General features: G+C 40.8%; 1 protein-coding gene across 2 annotated transcripts in view; it reads right to left on the bottom strand.

Moving 5' to 3' along the window:
• The window catches only part of PHACTR1 (phosphatase and actin regulator 1), a 143,741-nt gene that overhangs the window by 37,300 nt on the left and 80,840 nt on the right, over positions 1-25,601 (bottom strand). The window contains exons 5-10 of one of the 2 annotated variants that reach the window (XM_034063275.1): positions 25,007-25,213; positions 16,105-16,435; positions 14,872-14,873; positions 12,135-12,150; positions 8,896-9,137; positions 7,489-7,645 (exon numbers count right to left, since the gene is read on the bottom strand). In XM_034063275.1, coding sequence (XP_033919166.1) covers positions 7,489-7,645; positions 8,896-9,137; positions 12,135-12,150; positions 14,872-14,873; positions 16,105-16,435; positions 25,007-25,213 — 955 coding nt within the window. The remainder of the gene's footprint in view (positions 1-7,488; positions 7,646-8,895; positions 9,138-12,134; positions 12,151-14,871; positions 14,874-16,104; positions 16,436-25,006; positions 25,214-25,601) is intronic. The other variant, XM_034063280.1, reaches the window with a different exon arrangement.

The raw sequence follows: 25,601 nt of genomic DNA, 5'->3' as shown, positions 1-25,601 counted from the left end.
AAGCTCGCATTATATCACCATGAATTATTTTGCCCAACAGAGAAATGTGGCTTCCTCTGAGGTAAGAGCTGACAGTTGTTTGACAACTAAAAGCAATCAATTTGTGGCAGAAAATGAAGAATATGACACCCCACTGAAACTGCAAAGGAAACTAAGGTAGACTAAATATATTTGTCTCAGCTACATTGACAGCCTAACTTAGACCTCAAATAGAGACTGCATCGGGGGCTGAATAGCGTAGGAAGCATAAAGTGGAAATTGTAACCCCATAAAGTATTCTGCCTTGGCTTCTGCAGAGAATGGACAGGAGAAACAGATGCTGCAATGGCAGCACAGAGTGACTTGCACTGCTTCCATGAGAGCAGGGAATGGAAGCAGTGACAAACCCCAGGAATAACAAACACCTTCCCGGGCTGGTGACATCTCTGATTGAAATGAACTTTTGACACAGAGAAAACACTTTCCCTTTCATCAGCTGCCACAGGGGTCCCTCTGGGGAGACCTGCCTTCAAATGCCACTTCCTGTTGCCTGTCGCCTACCATTAAAAGCATCCCTCTCCTCAGCACACCATTCCTCCTCCTTTATAGTAATGCAAATAAATTGTCTCTGCACATTTGGAGCCTCACCTTCTACCACGGAGAGATACATCCGCCCAAGGACAGACTATATCTGCTCTGTGAGGCCTTGCTCTTATACATAACAAAACATTTGCTGACATTGGCTGAGTGAAACTGGTTGTAGGAGGGGTCCATCCCCTCCCGAGGTGGAGCTGTGACAGAGGAGAGATGACACTGCCAGGGCCCATCCAGACCATAGGTTAAAGACACTGTTCATCCCACAAATGAGGGAGCACGTAGAGGTGCATTGCTCTGCAATGACATTACCCACTGTCACCTCCCTTTTCCCTTGAATGCTCCACTGACCTTTTGTCACAGAAAATTACTAAGATGAAGTAAACTCATGCTTTTAGTTGTTGAAACTCACATCAAAACAATGGTAATAGCATCATGTGTGATATTAGACTATTCTTCTGTGATAAATGATGATGTTAGCTATAAAAATTCCTAAGGTAAAGAGACAAGTTCAAAGTGTGCTCAGAGAAGAGAATTCTTGTCCCCCTTTCTATTGAAACACAGATGTCAAAAGAAAACCTGGTATCTGGGTGGATTTTCAGAAGCACACAAACATTTGCTGTCATTGCAAGTTTGTTACCTAACAGAATTTTCCAAAGTTCATAGGCCCATACGTACATTTGGAGAGCCCCAACATACCTTAAGTATATATATACAAACAAGTGTGTCTTTCAGTCGCTTGCCTGAGGTTGGAAAGCCTTAGTAGACGCCAGCCTTCCCAGAGTGTTTTAACCACCTTTCTTTTCAGTGTAACAGAGCTCACCAGGACATCAATCACAGAAAAGAGGGCTGACAAGAGCCTTGAGAGCACATCTTCCATCCGTACCTCAGCACAGAGTATTTATTACTGGTGGTTGAGCCCAGATGTGTAATGATAACTTTGTTTCAGCTTGTCACCCATAGATAATCACCTGCTTTTGCTACTTTCCTCCTGATGCTAAGGACAATTTAGATAGCTCCCCCTGGGATTTCCACAAAGGTACAGCTTCCTCACAGAGCTAAACTAAAAAGAAATAAACAAAACCATGTTTTCCCTAGCTACCACTGTGGCTAAAAGCCAGGCTCAGACCTCTGCAGCTTTTTTGGTCACCCCCATTCATGCATCCAGTGCTGTCGCATCGCCCCTTCTAATCCAGGATTTAGATGAGCTTGTTTAGCATAATCCTATTTTCTGTGAGATTTATCCCTAGCACCCGCCATGCAAAGAGGCAAGCTACACACACACATGTGCATGCTGCCACTGGGGATGAGCTCTTGCTTTAGGCACTTGCTTTTCTCTCATTAGTAGAAACTAACAAGTGCGAGAATTGCAGACGTCAGAGGTAATTAAGAGGAAATTATTTCACTTTACCCAACAAAATGAGGTTTGTGAATAAAGACTAATCCTGCTGTCTGCCCATTCTTTTATCCCTAAATGACCCTGAGATGGGGAGGGCACACAAAATGCTCTCCACCACAGGGCTTTCTGCTCAACAGGGGCCATCTTGCTGCCATCCTCTGGCTGAATAAACCCTCCCCTCACCAGGATGGCAATGCTGTTTAAATAATTAACCACTTCAAAAAGCTGAATCTCCTCATAGTGTAATACTTAAGTAAATAAACATGATCACTTCAGACTATTCAGTCTCCTCAGGCCTCTGAAGGAACTGCTGTGCATTTTAACAACTGTGCAAGCCTTGCAGACTGACCTTTCCTCAGCACTGGCAATATCTCCATCACCTTCACGGTGATGTTGGAGACACAATCCTTTTCCCTAATTACCCAATTTTTCTACTCTTGTTTCTGGTTCATGTCTTTTCTTCTGTTTACAAACACACTCTATTGCTCTTTCTCCCAGGTATTCTCCCTCAAGCAGGGGGACATAAAGACAACTGGCACCTGTTGTGAAGAGGTCCAAAAGCCTCACAGCAGCTCGTGACATTTTAAAAATCAATGATAATTTTTTATACTTGTGGGAATTCACCACATTCATTTCATCACCAGATTTCTGTTTCTAGGCAGTATAATTCAGTACAGCCAAGGAAGACATAACATTGATCAGTGAATGAGTAGAGTAGATTACCTTTCTGACTGAGGTAGTAGGTGACCACCATCTGTCAAACCTGCCGCTCCCTAACAAAGATTTATGACTTTTCATGCTACATTTCTCAGTCACAGACATCTCGGTACTATTTCCAAAGCATCAATGGGACTATAAACACATCTAACAGGTGTGTATGTCCATATCTCAAGTGTACAAATTTACAGCCATACACACACAGTGTCTCTGTGATCTACTTTCGTACTTTCTATCCTTTACCTCATGATACTTGCAATCCACTATTTATATTGCTTCAGATCAAGATTTTTCCACTTGCTGCTGTAAGGACAGCATCCCATAAGGAACTGTAGTGAATAAATCTAGGGCTATAAAAACAAAAAGCAGAGCACTACTGTACATCTGAAAGGGGAGCCTGCCATTGATTCACTGCTTTAAAGACAGCAGAGCATACCCAGTGACATACTCAAAGATTCACCTGAATGCTGGGCTGTCATCAGTCAGTCACATGAAAGGCAAAAGGTAGTGTGTGGACACTTGCAAGAAGTTACTTTCTCATTTGTTTCTAATTGAATTATTTTCTATGAAATTATTTAATGTGCAGAGGGCTGCTCACCCACCTCATCTCTCTCTGCTTTCATACTGGGCATGGTCTTGGGTTAAATGTGACTTCTACAACTGACAGCTTTTGGCAGCAGCACAGCACTAAATCTTAGAGGGCTGCAAAACCTTAATGAGTTGCCTATGGCACCCACCAGTGATGGGCAGCAGTCCCTCAGCCTGCACTGCTCACCTGTGGACAGCCTTTGTTTATCTCTCCTGCCCCACCTGCAGCCAGCCTGCCCTCTGCCCCGAGGTGGGTAGGAGTGTGCTGATGAGAGAGACATCATGCTGACCAGTAATAAAACTGTGAACATCATGAAGTTCTCTTAACACCAATTATTACCAATGTGATGATATTTTGCATGATTAGTTCATCCTATTCCAGCAGGTGGAAAAAGACAGGATGGAAACAATTCAGGGAAAACAGAAAAGGACAATGCTGTGTGCTCTTGAGAGACAGTGGACCCAAATTTCAGCTTTAATACTCCTGTATCTAACTACTAATGAGCACTTTCACTAGCTTTGGGGGGAAAAGAGACTCAAGAAAGACCTGAGTGCTTTAGAAAGCCTCTCTGGTAGCATGCGTGGCAGATCAGCCAATAGTCTAAAGATATGCTGTCTCAAGGTATGGGAAAGACTTTGTGAAAGTCACTCAAAGAAGCCAGGTATTTCTGGTTCAAAGGAGTGCAAAGTCCTCAGCAAAGTAGGGTGTAAGTGTATAGATATACAGAAATACATAGATACATTTTCTCTAAAGGCTCTGGCCTGAATAACCAGGGGACCATTTCTTCCCAGCAGGTCCAACACATCCAGAGAGACAGGCAGAAGGCAAAAGTCTGTCTTTTCCCTCTGCCAGCTAACTTTCAGTGTTCTAGCTTTTCCTGTTTACATGCATTTCTTGAGCAGCTGTGAAGCTGTGCAGGCACCAGAGGGATAAAATGGTGGAGGAGACTGGGAAAAGCTGAGCAGGCAGAAAAACATAGCAAGAAAACCATACCCATTTAAAAATTTACTTAGCACAGAAGGTCTGCATTTCAGAGTAGAGTTAACAGAGTTGTAAGGGTTTTTAGCAGCCAAGGACATAGCCTCCAGCATCCATTTCCTATCCCCAAGTCACATGTAGTTATGAGCTCTAAGTTCTGCATTTTAACTCACTATTTTTGCCCCTTGCTTGTAGGTATCGTATTTTTGAGTAGTCCATTCTGGTTTGGTTAGAGGAAGAGATCTTCTAGTTAGTTGCTGTAATTGCAGTGTAAAGACTGCCCAGAAAAGGCTATGGTGAGAGGCCTGTTTATATGGCTGGTACTCATGTGATGTGGGATCTCTTGCCATTGCTAGGATGCATGCTGCCATCTTGGGCAAAAAGTTCCATTTTGCTTGGATCTACATGTGCTGAGCCATGATACAGGATAAACACCAGAGAAGCATTACATTCATGTGAAGTGTTTCTATGATAGGCACAAAGGTTGTAATCTGTCTCACGATTGAGCCGATATTCATGTGTATAGCAGGCCAGACCTTGCTACAGGATATAGTTTCTGCAGCCTCACTTTTTCAGCTGGTTTGGTGTAAGTCAAGCACTATTCTCTCAGTATGGGAAACAAACAACATGAAGTCTGCTCTAGAATCTCTCTACCAGTTGGTTGATGTGATAATAAAGTCATAACAATTTTCTGGGACTAACTGGAGGTTCAGAGCTTCCAAGCTGCATTTCAATAGCATCTGAACAAACAGTTCTGAGCCAAATTGATTCCTGGTGCAACTCTTAATAAAGCCAGAGGAATTGCACCTGGGATGATTTTGGTCCCTCACAATATGTCAATGGTCAATTTCTCAATATGCCTGGCTATAACTATCTTTAAAAATTATGTTCTCTTTATAGTATTAAATTCTGATCTGCCAAATGTGGCAGCCAATGAGTTCTCCCAAACTAGATACTGTGAGGATTATGCATAAATACTGAAGTATCCTAATCAGACCCTTGGTGAAAATTAATGAATCCATTACAGACAATAATTATTTGCTGAAGTTTTTATTCTGCATTTTTTACTTCTGTAAGTAGCATATGTGATTTCATTGGCTGGCTATTTTAAACCATAGAGGACCATTGGTGGAACATTACAAATCCCTCTGAAATCCAAAATTGCCAGCTGCAATTATAGTCCGCATCTAGCATCTTCTCTAAGGACTATAAATGCTTCACAACTTTAATTTTGCTTGGCATCTGCATCACTGTGTGACAATTACTGAGCAAAGGATGGATTGATTCAGTAATGAAGTCTAGAGAATAAAAAAATACTGTCCAAACTGAAATATTCTCTCTGCTTCCATCCAATATTCATCAGTCTGTGCACATGGATACATCACATTTAGCTACAAAGCACTGGTAAGACAGGTACCTTCCTTTCTGCTGCTGAAGTATGTGGCTTTTTGCATATTAGAGATGAGGAAAATTATTTGCTATTAATACTTCTTGATTGGTTTTACCTACTCAAAAGGATGAGATACTAAGTTGTAAATGCTAGTAATTAAAAGGTCAGAATGGTAACTATATTATTCCAGATAAGGCTTATGAAATTCTATCCATTTCAGTAATGTTACACTGGTATAAACTGGGAATGAAATAGCAGCGGCTCAGCTATTTTTTGATTCTTGTACATACACAGTTTTAATTACTTTAAGTATTTGTGATTGCCCCTCAATCCTAGCCATATTAGAAGACAAGATCAAGCATTATACCTCAGACTGAATGAGCAGATGCAATAGCAGGAACAAAGAACGACACTAAGAATATGGAGCTTACACAGAAAGGATTCTGGGTATTGCCAAAATTAGTTTCCCTGTTAAAAAGAGATATGCTGAAGAAACATTGTTTAATGAGGGAGAAGCAGGTTTTGGAGAGGTGAGATATAAAATATTTATCACAAAAAACACCTGGGGCACAGTGAGCTGTGCAGAATCAATGTCTGCAGGTGACCCTATTTGCCTTCATCAGACAGAGCTGTAAAACTCCCGTGAGACCTAAGTAATTTGGGCAAATGGGCAACACAATGGAATTCCTGTTCAATGTTGTTTCAGTGTCAAGCAGTGCATAGTAGGATACACTAAGAGACAAATATTTCAACTCTTCACATGCTTCAAAAGGGTTCAAAACTAATCAAATACCAGGACCCTGCTATCATTTGCTGCTCTTACGGACCCAGAGTTCCATGTGCAGCTGCAGGCTAACAAGGTATTAGACTGAATAAAGACTGGACTGAAAAATCACAGTACCAGCAAAGTGCAGCACCATCTTGCATACTTTGGGCATCACTGCTGAGGCCCTTCTACAAGAATACTGAAGAATTAGACAGGTTTTGGAGCAGGCTAAGCATGATCCAGCACAAAGACTTTCATAGACAGACTAGAAAGATGCGGTCAGTTTATTCCAAAGAGGCGACAGACAGGACCATAAACTGATTGGTCTTCTATCTGTGGTTTTGTCAGAGTCACACTGGACTGAAACTAGCAGCATTCACCAGTTCTGCATACCATCAAGTTGACAGCATAAAAGTATTAAACATATTTACAGAAATCATGGTTGGAGCATAGAAGGTTCTCAGATGTTTCTACCTGACCTTAGCTTACTAATTCTTGACAGAAATCTTCCACATTTAATGGATACCCCTCTATACCCTTCTATAAGCAATACAGAAAACCAGAACAGCTGCTGAATAACACTGTTACGAAGAACAGACTCTAGATAGGGTAAATCTGTTCAACCTGACTCAACAAAAGCAGGTACTAAGGGACATAAATATTTTGAGTCACGAAAAGGCTCAGCTACTCACGGGAGATGCAGTCAGAAGAGAAAGTTATATCTCTGCCCTTTGGCCAAACTAATAATTTATCAAATGGTACCTGCAGCTAAACTTCAAAATGTTATCAAAGTGGAACATTTCCAAATGGTGCACTGAAAACAACCAAATCCACAGAGTACACACTGATATTTAATGCAACCAAAAATCCCATAGAATATGCCAGGAAAATGAAATGGGGCATTATATGGGAAGTTATACTGGAGCAGAAATAATGCCTTCCCTCTTCCATCCATGGCTTTTCCTTTTGATAAACTCTGAACAAACAGATCTCAAATATTTACAGACTAGGGATAAAAACTGCATCCCACCATGTGTTTCCAAGAGCAAGAGTTAGAAAAAATGTTTGTCTCCTACCTTGTTAACTTTGTCCCAATCTGCTGCCTAAGTTCAAGCCTCTCTTCATCAGTCTGCATGGGGAGGATGTTCTTTTCCTCCAGCTCCCGCTTTGAAGGCCTGTTGCTTAGTTTGATTGCTAAAGAGTCCTGCCTGCAGATCTTCCTTGCCAGGGAGCCTGTGGAAGAGAGAAGAGGCTCTGCCAAAGGAGGTTTCACCATTTCACTACAGCATACAGCAGGCAAAGAAGCACTAGCCATCTTCTGGTAGTGGGCTCTCATTTACTCTAGTATGGACTGTGGGAAAAGGGGCGTCAAGTAACTTCAGGTGCTCTGTTAACCTCAATTTGTACCATAATAAAGAAAAGCTGAATTTGGTAGGTATACAAGAAAAAGAAATCAAAATAATGTTCCATAGAGGGGAGTGGAAAAGGGCTTGGTTCAGAATTGCTAAGAGCATCTGTAGACTTCTCTAGAACAATGTTTCTGAACCACATAATGAAATGAATAATACAACCTCAGAATCTAGGCAGGCAGCAGAGCTACAGCATGTGTAAAGAGTGTAACTCTTGCAGCATAACACCAATGCGCCCAAGCTAGCACTAGAAGAAATTAGAAGTCAGTCAGAAGCAGCACAGATCTAAATGTACATTAACTGACACTGCTTCTCAGGCAGTAACAGTGGCAAAGACACCAAAAATCGGTGGCCGTTCAGGGCTCAAGCTTGATTTCCTAGGCAGTATGAGCAGGGAAGGCACACAAGCAGAGACACACAAATCCATGAAAGGTTTTGGGCTTTGGCAGGAGACTGCAAGATAGTGCAGTTCTGCTCTGTTTCTTAATTTAAGAGCAAAGACTGCTTAATTTCACTTCCAGGATAAGGGAGGACTCTGAGGAGATGAAATATGACTGGTTTAGAATCTTCTTTGTGTGTATTTTAAAAAGGGTGTTGTCTGATTGTTCTGAATACTGATCCCAGTTTTCAGAAGAAAACCAGGGGCTTGAAACTTCACTCAACCTGCAGGATGACAAGCAGCTGTCATAGACAAAGTACTGTATCCTGTCTTCACGGGACAGTCCCGTGACGCCACACCAAGATCTTGACTTAAGCCAAAGGCAGGGCTTCTGTACACCACTGACACTCAGGAAAGTGATTCCAAGTCAATTAGGAAATGAATTAATATAAGTAATTTGGATTCTGCCTGTGAGCTACCCAGCAGGGATTCATGTAGATTAAGGAAATCACTATAAATTCATAATACCTGCTATTTTGGATTAATTTATCAAGTATCACCATGTAGTTGAGCCCTGAGAGATGCAAAAGCCACTGTCAAGAAAGAAAATTCACAGGCCTTGTGTTTCTCTTGTGTATTGAGAGTTCAGACTAAAACTTAAATAAATGAGAACAGAAAAATGGAATGAGTCTTACTTGTAAATAATGAGTTATCCTCCTCTTCATCTTCTTCCTCTTCCTGTCTTCCTGGATAGAGGCAGGAAGTATCTTCATAGTCAGTTTCATGAGGCACATTTTCTTTATTGTCATCGCATTCGATCACAACAGTTGGCACTTGTCTCATGTCTGGAAGACCCGTAGGTCCTGTTTTTGTAACACTGTCACCTGTGTGCAAACCAGAGCTGTTGGGAAAGAAAAGCAAATAAATAAGGAAACAGCTCCACGAAAGGCTGAGTTGCTTCTTACTGTATTTAGAAAAGCGGTGGTCTTTCATTCCTTTCTGAGAAGAAATTATGACAGAAAGATCTTCATGACCATCAAGACATCTAATGGATTTAAACTGAGTACACATTAGAATTAAGGTACTGCATTTTCTAGGGAGAGGTATGACAGTACAGAGGCATAAATATTGGCAGCCAGGACTGAGAACTAAAGATCCATGGCAAATACAGTCTTGGGGCTTAGTGAGAACTGCACCAGCTATTCAGGGTAATAAGCATGTCTTCAGCCTGGTGTCTTGTGTGACCTCTCCACCAGTGTGCAGGCAGTAGGGAGAAAATGTCTCACATGATTGCAAAAGGTGGAGTAAAAGAGTGGGAGGAGGGAAAGATATGGACTGTAGAGAAGGAATGTAGAAAGGCAGAGGGAAACCACTCCTTGGGCAAGCAGATGTTGATTGACTTACGAGGAAGGCAAGGACACAACTCTCTGAAGCACAGGGGACTAAGGATGTGAAACTGGGCCTGAAGAGGCTCTGAGAACTGGTGAAAACAAGGAAGAAATGTAAACCTGGCAGATTTGTTTGCTAACAGCACAGTTATATGCTGTGCGTTGGGGGGGGCTGCAGTGACAATATCCATTCTCCTGCCCTGGCTCCCCACTCCAGCTGGTGCTGGAGATCAATCTGGATTGGAGCTAGCTTCATATTTCTTAAGTCACATAGAGTGTGATTGATCGTTTCCTGCAGGTTAAGAGCTGTGGTAGGTACTGCTATTATCTAGCTCTGTGTTGATTTCAAAGCCTTTACAAAGGAACATATCAATACAAGCAGGGAAACAAGAACATGAGGAAGCAAAGCCCAAAGTCAAACAGTAAAAGGAAAAGCCAGGAACAGAGTCAGGTTTCCTAACCCATTTTTATCTAATAGCTCATGTTGCTTTTCTGATGTGAAATGAGAATGAAAGACTGGCAGGCAAAAATCATGGCTGCTCAGGTTTATTTGTGAGTCAGCAGAAACCACTTCAAAGAAATAATTTTGTTAATTGCAACATTTACTATTGCAAACTAACCAACAAGATGCATACCTTTACTGGACACCTTGAAGAAACTCTATTTTCTTAGTGAGAGTCCATGTTTTGTACCACAGAGCAAGAGAGATTTATGAAGAACTGGCTAGTGAAATTTTGTATTAGACTTCAATGAGTTTAACCCCAAAAATTTTATCCCAGGAATAGTTTTAAAATTTATCAGCTGAATTCTCCTAATGAAACATAAATGCACTACTAAAAGCTTTCAGCCAGTGTTTAATTTATTGATGTGCCTTAAGAGTTCAATGAATTTAAATTTTTTAAATCTGTTTTCTCTATAGCCTATTTTTTGTGTAACTCTTTTTAAGAGGAAAGGTAGGAAATTCAAAAGCCTGGAATGAAACTTACAAGAGAAACTAAAATGCTGTGAAATTCTGTTAACATTGCTAAAACAACAACAAACTCCAAAATACTGGGAAAAAAAAACCCGAACAACAAATTTCCAATGGTGAACACAACCACTGGATCATTCAGTTAATTTTAAAACAACACATACACAGAGTAAATAAATACAAGTTCACTAAGTCCCTCCTGGGAGTACAAATTAAAGGAGCAAAAGGTAGTTCAGCATCCAGGACCATTTGGTGCTTCCCTGTCCTGTGAAGGATGTATGTAGGTTACAGTGCATCCTTACAGGCGTGCACATAGGGTGGCAGATATCAAAGTGATTCATCAGTTTAGGTTACCAAGCAGGTACAAGATGGAAACAAGATTTACAAATTACCATAGAGGAGCTGTATTTGAACTAGTGATCTAGAAATAGGCAGCTTCTCATCTCATTGTAATTTTTCTGAATCATTCACTTTCTTGATAATACTACTTTCTATTTTAAGCCCCTCATTTTTCTTCATGTTTTGTGTTCTTCTTGATTAAAATCAGCCTTTGCCACAGCTTTTTGACTATGTCAGCTGTCTAAGCAAAGCACTTAGGAAATACATGCAGTACTGCAGTATTCTTAAGAAAGTCAAATCAAGGTCACTAGATAGGCCCATTGTGTATAAACTCCTCTGGGTCATTAGCAAAAACCCCACATGGTCAGGTGGTCTACACCACAAATTCTTTTAACATTATTCACCAAAAACCACAATATTGCTTCAAACTGTCCATTTTTGCAACAAAATTAGAGGACAAAACTACAGCTAAGCAAGTACTTGTTTTAAGAAGATAAATGTATCAACAGTTTTCAACAATTCATTGCTGACTAGTACAAGCACTTGCAGTTACCGTTGCATCATCTTTACGTGACCAATACAACAAGAGTTACACCACTATGGCTTACAGTGATTCTAGTGAGAAAATATTTTCATGAAAAATCAGAATTTAAGCATCAGAGTGACTCATGGTACAGACCAAATAAAAAAGTGAAATCCCTTCTGTAAAATCCAGCAGGAAAATAATGCACAATTTTCATCTGTCATCCCAGGCTCTTTGACTTCAGAATAGAGTTACATTTTTATCAGCATGTTTTCAGATCCACAGTACACTCTTCTGAATCAGTTAAAAACCAAAAAGAGCTGAAAAAACTTCAAACCATTGTATATACATTTCTACAACATGGGCCTATGTGTGAGAGACAGAGAAGGCAGAGCTATAAATATTAAGTGTTTCTATCCTTAGGCAATGATAAAGTTTAGACAAAAAGCACTTCTGTTGACAAGTTTTATGGAAGATAAATGTTTTCTGACTCAAATATGTTTTATGAGATTTACAAGACACTGGCAGGAATGTCTAGTGCATTTAATTTCATAAATCTACAGTCTGAAGCAGGGCTGGGTGTCCCAAGAGGAACTGGTCTCACACACTATCTTTTTGGACACAGTGATTTTTCACTGCTCTACCACAGATGCCATTCTCATAAGGAGTGAGATATTGCCACTTAACAGCTCTTTGTACATATGTTGAACAAACGGAGGCCTTGATTCAGCTGCTAGTGTGTAAGAGCCCACAGAGGAACTGAAATTGTCGCTTTACCAGAGAACTACATAGGCAAGGCAGAAAAAAAGACTATTTCAGATCCAAAAGCTATCTCCCTAAGTCAAAATTAAAGATATATTCCAGGGGCACAAGAAGGTTTCTAAAGCCTTTTTTGCTACTGTTTGTGATGCAGGGCTTTTTGGGCATGGTCTTTCTTCTCAAATTCATTTCAGTCAGGAGGATGAAACCTGAAGATTTTGGTGGTAGAGTTTACCAAATTTTCACCAACTCTTGAGATGCATTCTTAAACAGTAAAAAATGATGCCTGAATCTAGGGTTTTACTTACGCTTGGCACATATGCTTTGGGATGAAGGGGAAAGTTGTTTGCAGTAGGGCACAAACTGGCAATAGAGGCTGCAGGAAAAAGTTTAAATGGAAATTATACTCTTCTCTGTTTTCACTTAATCTATCAGAATGCTGGTAATTTATCAGGGAAATAGAGGCAAACTGACAGCACAAATGACATGTCGTAATAGCCATACTTATAACAAGGGACAGATTGCACTTCTGAGAATAGGTTATGAATAGATGTTCTGAGTAACAGAAAACATTTTAAATCAATGCATAAAGTGTGTAAATGAATTTAATGTTCTATAATGTCTGTAACAAAACTGAATAAAAAATTTCCAGTAATTAACTGACATTTTAAGTCATCAGAACAACGGGGGCTTGAATTGACATTACATGCTTTTAATGTACCTTAAGACATTAACATTAGTATGTGCTAGATCTAGGATCTAGGTGAGGCAGTAACATACAACCACTCCTGCAGAGGGGAAAATAGAGGCAGAGAAGCTCAGTAGCTTTCTCAAGGTCAAAGACACCATAATAACTTGTGGCTTCTAAGCCAGTACAGAGGGACAGCTTATTTTTCTATGGCAATCTTCGAATATCAGCTGGCAAAGCATTAGTATCAACTATCGGTCTTCAGATGTTGTTAGACTATCTGAATTCCAGTGACCTCACCTGTGAAAGCAAAAATCCAGATTGCTAGAGAAATGTATTTCATTCTTTGTTCCTATTCACACTCACAGCTTTGGCAGAGGGAAGAGTTGTGAGGTCTTTACTTTTGGCCAGTAAAGAAATCTTTATTGGGCAAAATGCAGAATTGATACAAACTAGCTATGGATTCAGTAAATATCAATGCAGCTTAACAGACTTGAGGAGCTTCACTGCACGAGGACCAAAGAAACTAGACAAAGGGAAGAAAAAAAATCCTGAAGGAACACACAGAAAAACTTTAGAGCAGAAATCTGAGCTGCACTTGCCTACATGGTCCTCCCCTATTAAAAACAAAATACTATTCTAAATAATCCCCCAAATTAACAGACTCGGCAGCATTATTACTGCAGCATCATGGCAATTATTCTATGAAGTTGTAAGGTTCTTTTGAGATAAAGACTGAGATCAGCAAAAATAAATGCTGCCAATGAACTCAGCATTCCCCAGAAGGTGCCTCAGAGACTTGTCAGGCTCTTTCATCTCATCAAGATTATCGACCCAACAGCAGTGACCCAGTACATTGTTATCTTGGAAGGAACAGTAAAGCTCAGGATGCCACTGCATATCCTATGCTACAGATGTGAGCACACTACCAAATTTTAAATAGCAGAATGCAAATCTAGGATCTTTGCATTTTTAACAGGCCCTCAAGACTTCTGGGCAGAAATGGTTGGGTGAAGTGGCTGAATGACAAATACTGCAGTATGATTTCCACTGGGTTTAATCCAGATTTTACAAAACTAATGGAAAAGAACTACTGTCAATAATACCAGAAAACAGAGACCTTTGGTGTAAATGATCCTCTCAAAAGTTAAATACATATATTTTATAAATCTGCAGAAATCTTCATTCAAGATGAGTCAGCAAATTTACTAAGATCATAATGTGGCTTGAAAAGGCAATTTAAGAATTTAACAGCAAGTGTCAGCTCCACAGACCTGTATATACTCTGAAATCCTTTCACCTCTGAATACTATGAAAATAACAATTGCTGTTGCAGAGGAAACAGACATCACCTATTTTCTCTCTTGTGAATACCAATGTTATTGATTTGTTTTGTCAAGGAGAGTAACCGAAGCAGTCTATTTTATTTCATGAAATAACAGTTAATCAACACAAGAAGGCTATAAAAATCAACTGCCTGCAATATTGTGAACTACGATTTATTTCACTTTAAATGTGAAATATCAGTGCTACAGCCTTTTCTTATTTTCTTCTTCAAAGGGAAGCAATTGCTTCATATTGGGAAACAAATCTTTGCTTATTCATTTTTTAACAAGCATCATAGCTTCAGCTTCAAATTAGTAATTAAAACCAAACAACATTACTTCCTTTAAATCAATCAAATGTATTTGCAGACATAAACATGACGGATGCCTAGAAATTGGAGTATTCATTGCTGTGGGGCAACAGATGTCACAGTGAAGTCATACTCAGAGAGGTGTCACTGGGCACGTGAGCAAGACAGTGAGACATCCAACCTATGCTGGGGATAGCAAAGGCAGTGCAGCCCCAAAGGAACCTTTGTGAGACACCAGCTATCCTCTGTGCTTGATGCACCAAGCTTTGTAGCTATATAGATGTACCTGACCAGCCCTGCTGGCAACGTAAGTGTAAGTGGGTAATCACTGGCATACAGGGGAATATGGATGCTCTTTCCAGTCCTACAACTACAGCCATTTTATTGATAGAACTAGGAATCTCCCTCATAGCCTTAGCAGTTTTCCCCAGCACAGAATTCCCCCCACTATGCAGAAACATTAGCTCCCTTGATGTAAACAAAAAGGTCTCACTATCCTGGTACTAAAATAAACTGGCAGTGTGGGATAGCTCTGATCCCCTGACTGTTTTTCACGCAGTAAGGAGAATCTGCCATCTCTAATCACATTAGTTTCAACTATGCAATATAATGAAGTTAACATTATCACAAGGAGGTACTGGGGCAAATCATTAGTCATTTTGCCTATCATACCAAATACTTTTAGCTTTCTGTCTAACAGAAGGTTGATCTGATACTCCTAGAATGAGCTGGATACAAAGCTGCCCTTGGTACTAAATAGAATATGTAAATTTTTGGACTACCTTCCTTATTCTGAGACTTGCTCAATTTTCCTCTACAAGACAAAACAGATTTTCCAAAGCTTGCTGATCTTGCAGTCCATGAGAACTGCTTGCATTTATACCAAATGCTTCACTTAGGCTATTTGGAGCAGCATTCAGAGATATTCATAGGTGACAGTAACAAAAAATAGCCCCAAAGTGGGTAAGGCTGATCAAATGCACTACCTTCTTCCAGCTGTAAATGGCTAAGAAGATAGGTCCTGTGGAATGGGTTAAATACTTATTTTAAGATCAAGCATACAATTTAATTTAAATTAATAGGAATAATTACAATGCTGTATTAAAACCGCTTTGAGTGACTTGTAGAAGGTCCTCATAGGCTGGTTCAAGCTAATTGGTAATACTAATCAGATGCCCTGGTTGAGTGGCACATTTGTTTTTTATCAGTCTTTTCTGAATCTTCCATTTCTTTCCCTTGATTTGGCAATCCTCCACATAAACCAAGCTCTGAAGTTATGCACTCTGCAGTATATACTGCAAGCCAGTCATGTCTTATTAAAATGTTCTCCACTGACTGCATTACTTACTTTTTCAAACAGGACAACAGAGTTCAGGAAATTTCGTCTTTTTCTCCTTTTGGCCACAGACTTGTCAAACAAGCCTGAAAATGTTCTTTCCCTGTCTTTGTTTCTCCAGCAATGACTCTGTCCTGAAGTTTTTAAGGCCCAGAAGAGAGACCTCATTCAAGTACTATCAACATAACTCAAGCGGTGATATTGATGCTGAGTTTAGCAGGAAACATCGTATGTCAATATGCAATTTAAAAAGTTGATCCATTACCTTTCTAGCCTTTGCATGGTCATGGCTAGTGTTTTGTTCAGTTCCTCTATCATCCGGCACCCTGAAGGGTGAATGGGCAACGTGCTGGACCCAGAAGGCAGATGCTGGCTGTGGCTGCCGTACTGGAGCTGGTGCTGGTGAGCTGCTAACTGGGATGGCAGGACAGTGTGATGGTGCTGGGTCAAAGGCTGCTGGGAGCTCTTCTGTGTGGAATAGGATGAGAGAGAGAGGTCTGGCCCCCCTAAAGGCATGCAAATCATGACTTTCTTTGGAGGTAGTGGAGGTGACAGTTTAACTGGCATACAAGGCAGTTTCACAGGAGCGCCAGGATCTAAAACAGAAGAAAGAGAGGCCCTGGTGTTATTTTTCATGTCAGTAAGATGGAGATCAGAGTATCTGCCTGGTGAGCAAGTACTGAGCTTGCTAGTCAACTCTGCATAGTGTGTGCTCAGTATGGTCTTCAGAAACAATACTGTTGTTTTGCAGCCCTTCTGAGTCTCACAAAAAAACATCCCAGGGCTGTGCATGTCCCTTAATAAACACATTAAGCAATGCTTAACAAGGCTCATGGCACACTTTGATGCTTTAAAGCCCTAATCCTCCAAAACAGCCAAGTGCAATTTCTCCCACACAACAGGCATGTAAGAAGGGGGAGAGCAATTCCATATCTGAAGTTACAGGATGACTCACTACCATCAGTTCTGGAGCAAAAGCTCAGGAATTCCTGATGCTTCTCAGCCACTGCAGTGTAATTACTACAAGTCACATTACCTACAGCTTTGTAATGTGCAAAACATCTCGTGCTAAAAATTACATTATAGGCATGAGAGAAAAGCAATAGTGGTGAATATTAAACAGGAGTGGTTTGGAAAACAAATGGTACAGAAGAAGATGATAAAGGGCAGAAGACTGTTAGATAAATATATTCTTTTACAGAAAAATTGGCAGGCACTTTCCTCTGAACTCATGCACTGAATTTTAACTTTTTTAATTCTAGGCGAGTTCACTGAATCACATAGCTGTCCTGCCAGGCAAAGACTTTTCTGACTTCCACATGAAATCAGTGAGAGGTCCACAAGTAAACCTCTCTGCCAAGACTCAACTGCACAACGGAGATTTCTGGAGATACACTGTGAAATATTTTCAGAAGTGAGAAAAAATAATGGGAGTGCTTGCAGTTACAAAGATGAGTGTGGGAAATGGTCACAATGCACACTAAGCTGCAACTCACAGTTGTGAGTTTGTGTTTAGGAGGAAGGCCAAGCCATTTCCAGCCTGGATTACTGCAGATACTTGGCTCTGCAATGCAGCTCTGTGGGCAAGGATTGAATGACCTTTGGCCTCTTGTTACTTCAGACCACTCTTCTTGCTGTAACATGGTAAGTGAAGGGCCAGCATCTTCTTTTGACCCAAGAAAACTTGGGAGTAAGATGCTGCTCTCCAGGGTTATAGAAAATAGAATCCAAGTCTTTTGGCTTTCAATGTAGTATCGTATTCACTTGATGTGTTATCTCTTGAAGGCAAAAAGACTTCTGATGGGTCCACCAAGACAAAAATCAAACTCATGGGATTGCAGAAGCACAGGGCAGTGCCCCCTTCTCTAAAGCAGGCTGCCTTCTATACATTAGGATGAAAAAAAAAAGACTTTAAGGATTTTCATTCAAGCACAGGACGATCTCCAAGTTACCAAATTTTTCTTGCAAACATGCTATCTGTGTATCTCTGTATCGTGTGTAAAAGAATGCACACCTTCAATAAAAGGTAAGTAACAGAATAAGTAAAGAGTAAATTGCATACGGCCCTGAGAATAAGGCTGCTATGGGATTTGTAGTAGCGAAGTGTTTTTATACATTTGTGCTCCAGGCAATTTCACTTCCAGAGTTGGTCGTGAATTACAAAGACTACACCAAGACATGCACTTCCATTTTGCAAAGTGCAGGTTTGGCTGTTGGCTTTAGATCCTTTTCTGCTGCATCTCAATTAAAATCTTCATCTGACAGTGCCTGTTACCAGATACCCCAGCACTCTGTGCATGATGCAGGGAAGTCATCCTTTATGGTGATTTCAAAGAGATCCCAACTGCAGGAATCTCTTGCTTCTGACAGAATAACTGGAAGTATCAACTGGGTTGGCTGCCTTCTATGATCCTGAAGATTAGAGCAATATCGTATGTTAGGGGTGAGTATAACATTCCAAATTAGCTTAATTATCCTGAGTAATCACATATTCCATCATGAATCAGATATGAATACTTTGTTTTCCAGTCTTCACAACAAAGGTACAGACTTTCAGTTTCCACTTAAATTCAAAGAAGTCTTTCACATCAACATATTTTCAGCAGCACTGGTGCTGGGTGACTCCACTGGATACCTGCCAAAAATCTCATCCATTATTTTTAACGTAAGGGTTTATTCAGACTGACTGTGTCTCACCCATGTTCTTGAGCCTGTCTGAATATGGCCCTAATAGCTAAATAGAACCTTGAAAAGGAATCAGAGACATTAAATCTACTTGTGTGCCCTTCACCTTCAGGAGAATTCTACTTGCCTGTCAAAGGAGAATGACTGCAATGGGAGGAGAATTTGACCCATTTGCTTGGAAATGTAACAATATATCTTCACCGACACTGGTAACCAAGAGCTTGTCCTGCCAGTTTTACTGTGTGGTCAGATCAGTGAATGTGATGAACAAACAAGGCCCTGCTCAAATACTCCAGGCACACTGTTGGAAACTGCATATACTATCATCATCTGGAGTAAAGGAGGGAACAATATTGCCCTGTATGGAAGACTGAGATGATTGCATTTTACAGTTCTTTCCTCTGTTTACTTTAATTTCACAATGTATGTGATTTATGAACTAGAGGTGGAAACAAGTTGTTGTCTCCAGCATAGAATATCTGTCAGACATGGACATCTGTAAACAAATGACAAGCTGGACAGAGGAAATATGAACAAGGAATCTGTGATAAGTATCTTCTCAGTGGAACATTACCAGTCTTAAATCATTGCACAAAGCACTCATGTGACAGAAAAAAACCCCAAACTGTGTGAAGCCAGGTGTGCAAGGCTGATTAATCTCTTTTGGTGAGGTTCTTCATGCTCAAGAGAATAATGAGCAATTTTGCAAGATGTTGGTTCCCAGCAGGATTGTGACCACTCTGCTCTGTGCATGGTTAAGTAATAACTGTGCCAGAACTGACGAAAGAGATGTTAGACATCAACCTTTCCAGTGCTGATGGCAATAAATTACTTACAATATAGTTGTGGATGCCACAATATTTGCTGCACATCAGACATTTGACAAGCAGGTCAGATCACTAAAATCCTCAAATTATGCCCCAGCACAACTGCTGAAGAAAGAGGACATACTTGGGAATCCTGAGCTTGTGGCAGAGCTGGCTTTGTTTTGCTATCCTGCCAATGGGAGTCAGGAGACTGAAGAATTATTCTCCTTTTATTCAGCACTCCTTCGACTGTATCCAGATCACTGTTGTGTCAAGCTTAGGAAAGACACCAAAACAGAACAAATTGAACAGAAGGTCACAGCAATGGTTGACAGCTGGAGCACCTGAGCTATAAGGAAAAGCTGAGGGACTGGGGTTTGTTCAGCTTAGAGAAAAGATAGCTTAGGGAGGTAAAACCTTACAGCAGCCCTCCGGTACCTTCGAGGAGGTTATCAGTAAGGTGGAACCAGGCTTCACAGTAGCATATGGTGGGAGGAGAAGAGACAGTGGGCAAAAGCTGAAACAAAGGAGGTTTAAGACTGGATTATAAGGAAAATATTTCTCCCCATGAGAAGAGCCAAACAGCTGAACAGATTTTCCCAGGCAGGTTGTGTAGCTGGCATCCTTTGAGGTTTTCAAGACCCATCTGGACAAAGCCCTGAGCAACCTGGTCTGATCTCACAGCTGGCACTGCTTTGTGCAGGAAGCCAGAGACTTGCTGAGGTTCCTTCCCACCTGCATGACCTCATACAGTGATCTTTGCTGTACTACATACAACTATAAGTTGTATGCACAACTTGTGATAAAGTTAATGAGTTACTGTTTAAATCGCAACCAAATAGTTAATTCTGTGAACAAAAAAAAAATGCAAACCCCAGCGTGGCCTGTTGAGGGAGTTCCAGAGTAGAAAAGAGGTGATGTGCCTGACACTTGCTGGTAGCATTTGGACAAGTGCTTTTACATTTTCAGGTCTTCTCTCAGAATATCACTTGTGCCTGAACAGCTGGAGTCTCTTTAGTCTCTTTTCTTATTTCAGTGAATTTTTGAACAGATTCCTAATGACAAGTTAAAAACTGTTCTCAAAGATTTGCCATGTATCTCCTGCTGACTACAGCAAGATCTGCAGCCATGTCTTCAGGGAAGATTTGAAAGAAGTTCTTTGCTGTTCTTGTGCACCACATATGCATCCAAGATTCAAGTTGAATTTGGAGAACACAAGGAAAAGATGATTGGCCTAAAGGCTGAAAAGTACAGCTCTGCATGAATTCTTGTGCTGAGCCTTGAAGAGGGTTTCAAAGACAAGACTTCCTGATGCCTGCTTGAGTTAGGTACTCTCCTTCAGGTAGGAGCATGCAGAGGAAATACAGAGAGAGCAACTGCATCTGGGTCCAGCTTCCCATGAGGACCTCTGGGCACTGGTGAAGGACAGCTGCTTTTGCTCTGCTGCCTCTCCCTCAAGCACATAGAATTGTCCTTTGCCCCCACATGAATATAATCTGTCTTCATGAATATAGCCTGCCAGAGCAGGCAGCAGTAGGTAAGGTCACAGAGGAGAAACCTGTGGAAAATATCTTGGGCTTAACTACAGAGGCACCTTCTGAGACACATTGGACTGCTGCATTCTGAATACTGCCGAGAATATTTATTGGATAAATTGTAGTTATAAATATTTTTATAGTGTTGCAACTAGCAACCAGCTGTGTTGTGTCAATGCAGCGGGGTAACAGACATCCATGATCTCAAACCTCATCCTCGGCTTGTTTGCATTACCTGAAGTAACATTTGGGGAGTTGTAATGTTTCCTACCCTGTTAAATGTTGGCCTCTAGTTATGAATTAGTTCTTAATCTACAGAAATGTAACTAAAAAGCATTGTCTCAGAATGAAAAATGTGCTATGCTTCTCCTCAAGATCTTGAATGAAGAAAGCAAAAGAATGCAAAATGTTTTCCAATGCTTAGACATAACAACCGAGTGGCCAGATATGACCAAAGCTACACCCTACTGTACTATTAGGCTAAATTTGGGCTCAGATACACTCAGGTGTTACTGAGATCCCATCTTAGTGGCATATATTTTGTTCTCTGATGTTCTACAGGACTTTATGGGTTACTGGAAGTTTAGTTGTTTGAATGGAGGATATCTAATTAATTTTAGAAAATATTATCTGTGCTGGTGAGGAGTAACAGCTTAATGAATCAAGATCAAAAGGAACTTTACACCACCGGGGTGTGTTGTCCACCAGATCAGACATGACCAGTTTTCTTGTCACTTTTGGCCATTAGAGGCTTTATGATAATCTGGAGATCACCCCAGCAGTCCAATTAAATTTGGTCTCAGGTGATTTGTTTCAGCTCCTCCTACATTTTCAATAAAAGGGGCTTTCAAGTGTTGACTAAAATGCCTGGGTTCTGCATGTGGATATCGGAGAAGGAAAGCGATGAAAGAAATTCTGTTCATGAACATTGTCTAATAATCTAAAAACCAGTAGAAGGCTCACCAGGAACTGACTGGCCAAAGGGCAGTGAAACAATGCCATCAAAATAGTTAAGGATCATGTTTTTCTCCCAGTGTTGCCTGTCTTCCAGAGCTGTGTGGGCACTTCCACACTCAGTGCTGGGATAGGGATGCTCTCTGTGAAGGCAACATTATCAAGAGCATGGGAGATAGTGTGAGGCAAAGCATGGAGCATCTTCTGCAGCAGCAGTGGCACCAGTCCCAGTGGCTGCTCTGTAGTCTGCTCTTGGCTCTGTCTCATCCCCACAGTACCTCAGCCTTGAGAAGAAGCATGCCAAGGTTGTGTAATTTATATTTGGTAGAAGCAATCTCTCTTCTCATCACTTTGAGAGGGATTTTTTTTTCTTTTCATTCTCCCCAAAATTAAATGTGCTCTTACATGTTTATTTTAGGCCTGCTCTTTTATGTGCATTTCTTATCAAGGGAAAAGCCAGTCTTTGTCTTGGCATAGGCAGACAGATGTTTGAGATGGTTCACAAATTCTTTCAGAGGTAAGGAATGTTTCTTTTTCATATCTAAAACCTGTATTGAGTTCTTTGCCAAAACCTGTAAGTCAGTCTTCATGCCTTTACTGAAGAACTTTGGGATAAGTTCACAGTAAGAGGGTGGTCAGGCTGACAGGGAAGCCTTTCTTTCCTGAAGTTTTGCATTTAAAATATTTCTCTTTTTTTTTTCCTGCTTATCACACCTGTAGTGTGGTCAGCATATTTTATGAGATATGTTTAAAACACATCCCAACTCAATATACACATGTACACAAACATAATTTCAGACAAAAGTTGAGGAGCTTCTGCATTCTCATATGTGAAGTTGAATTCCCAAGATCTCATCTCCCCTCACAGTCTTCTTGAGCAGAGCTACCAGACCATTAAACCACTCTCATTCTGTATTAGCCATGCCCAATGCATCTTAATTTGTTCTTCAACCTTCCCACAAAATCTTCAGTAGAAAAATGGATATGCAAAAAGAACAGAAAAGTCTTCACCTTAGACGTGAGAATTCAGATTTTACTTGTTTTCTCACACACAAGCTGAAGATGTCTCTGGAGTAATTAGTAAAAGAATAGCATTAATTCTGCTTCTCACTGATGAGGGTGCTTCATTAGGATTGATTGCTCATTTCCAAAGATAATACAAGGCTAAAATAATTACCAGTGGAGAACACAAGGCCCTGAAACAACACAGATATCCTTTAGACCACCAAAGTAAATGGACCCATAAGAAAAAGTTTAAAATTTATTTCTAAGGTATATATAAATGAGGTTTTCAGTTCCACCAGGAACTGTTAGTTAAATTAGGGCCTGAGTAAATTTAAATCTCTGTTCTTTTTCCCTGAGGCTTCTGTATGCACATGTATGAAAATCTGTCTATATGCACATGCAAGAATTTATTTAGGACTGGATGAGAGACCACTAAAGGCCACCAAAGTATAAGAAATCACAGTTCTGTTTCACTTTCATTGGAAAGTCATCACCATCAAGCAACTGACTTATGTGGATAGCTTGAACCTGATTCTACTTCATAGAAAATTTCCAGCTGAAAATGTCCCATACCAGAAGCCCTTATCCTTTGATTCTTCTGCTCTCTCTTACAAAAGAAAGGCTTATGAATGAAGGACATTCAGTATCTGAGCTTTTACTTATGCTATTCCTTTTTCATTATTTCTTCGATGTTGGCCTCATTTCTGAGCAGCTTCTTGTAATTGGGACAGAGTGTTATGGAAGAACAAAGGAAGCTAGTTTTGTCCTCACCTGAAGCCATTGATACTGCTGCCTGGCTTTGCAGACTGCAGAAGTGCCCATTCAGCTTGTAATATATGACAAATGTTAACCATTATGTGTAGATTTTGGAAGGAGAGAAAGTAGAGAGCTTTCACATAAAACGAACGAAACTGTACAGAACAAAAATGTGTGGTCATCCAAACAGAAACATAAAGAGACTATGTAGAGATATGAGAGAATACCAGAACATGTTCTTTCCTAACGAGATCTTTTCTGATATATATCTTAACCTGAATCAAATAGGTATTAACTGAAAAAAAATCTAGAATGTATTAAACTGAGGTATTTTTCACATCAGCTGTTAAAAGATCAGGGCAGCATTAACACAAGAAGACTGGCCCGGTGAGAAGACCAGCAGCTGCTCCACTAGAGAGATGCACCACATCTCATGCTGAACTCAGGATTTTGAGGTGCTACCTCCCGGGTGGCAGCTACAATTATGAACAAACTGTTTAAAAGGTGCAGGCATGGGAGCTTTTTTTTGGTTGTGTAGATGCATCCATCCTTTGCTTCAGTGGTCTAAATGAGACTGGAAGCAAAGGAGAGAGGAGACCCACCAATTCTCCTTCCACACATACTTAGAGCTTTGAATCCCAAAGAGCCTGGACACTTGTGAAAACATCTGGAACATGAAAAATGAGCCTGTATTGTCTGTTGTTGCTAGCTGCCATACAGTGAGAGAAAGACTGCAGCATACACTGCAAGACTCTAGGATCCTCATCTTTGGGAACTGAAACTGCCCATTATCATCACTGGTGGGAAGGGAGTAGTCAGAGTAGGGGTGGAAATGGGGAGCAGGTAGGTAGGCAGTGTGAGCAGGGAGCAAGATGGCAAGAAGCCATGGGACAGAATAGCCTGTGTAAGGATCAGGAGCCAGATGAAAGTCAAATATATGGAAAGATACAGGATGTGTGCAGGAGGACCCGCCCAGATGGCAGCTAAGGGGAGAAGAACAGAGCAAAAGGAGAAAGGGAGAAAGCAAAACTCTCCCTTGCCCATCAACTCTCACCCGTTTTCTCATTAAAGGCATTTAATGATAGCATTTTCCTGATACTTCCTTTCCCCCCAAAGCACATCCTGCAATTTCTGTGTTCATGGTAAGTCTTGATGAATAGGAGTAAGAAGGGTTAGGAAATGCAGCACTGATCTTAGGTAAACTACAGCTGAAAGGGGAAGGGCCCTGAAGCAACCTTGATGAAATTAGAGTCTGAAGATGCTTTGTGATCCCTGCCCTAGGTACAACATAGATACATTACCAGTACACACAACAACGTGCAAACAGCATTACAGGAGGAGGAAGGACATGAAGAACCTTATTGTAAGGACTGTTTTTTCCTATGAGGGAAACAGGGGTGCTGAGGGTCCAGGAACACCTACTTACCAGTTAAGTGGCTGGCAATCCTGGCAATAGGTTTAGGAGGCAGGGCAGGGGGCTGTTTGAGGAGGGACAACTGTTTCACTGGGGTGTCCTCATGGTCTCCAGGGAAAGCAGCAGATTTTTTGGGGGGAAGTAGCAGGACTGGCTTAGCTGTAGGATCTTGGGACAGAAGGACGCTGGATTCATTGGATGTGGGGCTCTCTTCAGACACTGGAGGACACAACCACATCACAGACGCAACAATGTTACGAGCAAAGCAGCGGCAGATACAGCCATTGTAAGACAAGAAAAGCAGCGCAGCAAGGCAGGTTAAGAAAGACTAATAGATTTCTCAAACATCATATAACACAGAAAGGAGGAGAAAATGAAAGAGAAAAAGAGAAAGAGTAGCACACATCTACACAACAGTCAAATTTCCCATTATGTCTGGGACATATTCACACATCTTGAACACAAATCAAGAGCCTTAAAATATTACATCTCAGATGGTCTGTCACCACAGTTTGCTCAGGACCAGTTATGTTAACAGGAGGTCTCTAAACTTATACTATAAATGTAAAAGCACCTCATGGGGCCTACTGCATTTCATAGCTGTGTA

Source organism: Melopsittacus undulatus, chromosome 1 (genome assembly GCF_012275295.1).
Source record: "Melopsittacus undulatus isolate bMelUnd1 chromosome 1, bMelUnd1.mat.Z, whole genome shotgun sequence".
Lineage (NCBI taxonomy): Eukaryota > Metazoa > Chordata > Aves > Psittaciformes > Psittaculidae > Melopsittacus > Melopsittacus undulatus.
This window is presented reverse-complemented; position numbering and strand designations above follow the sequence as displayed.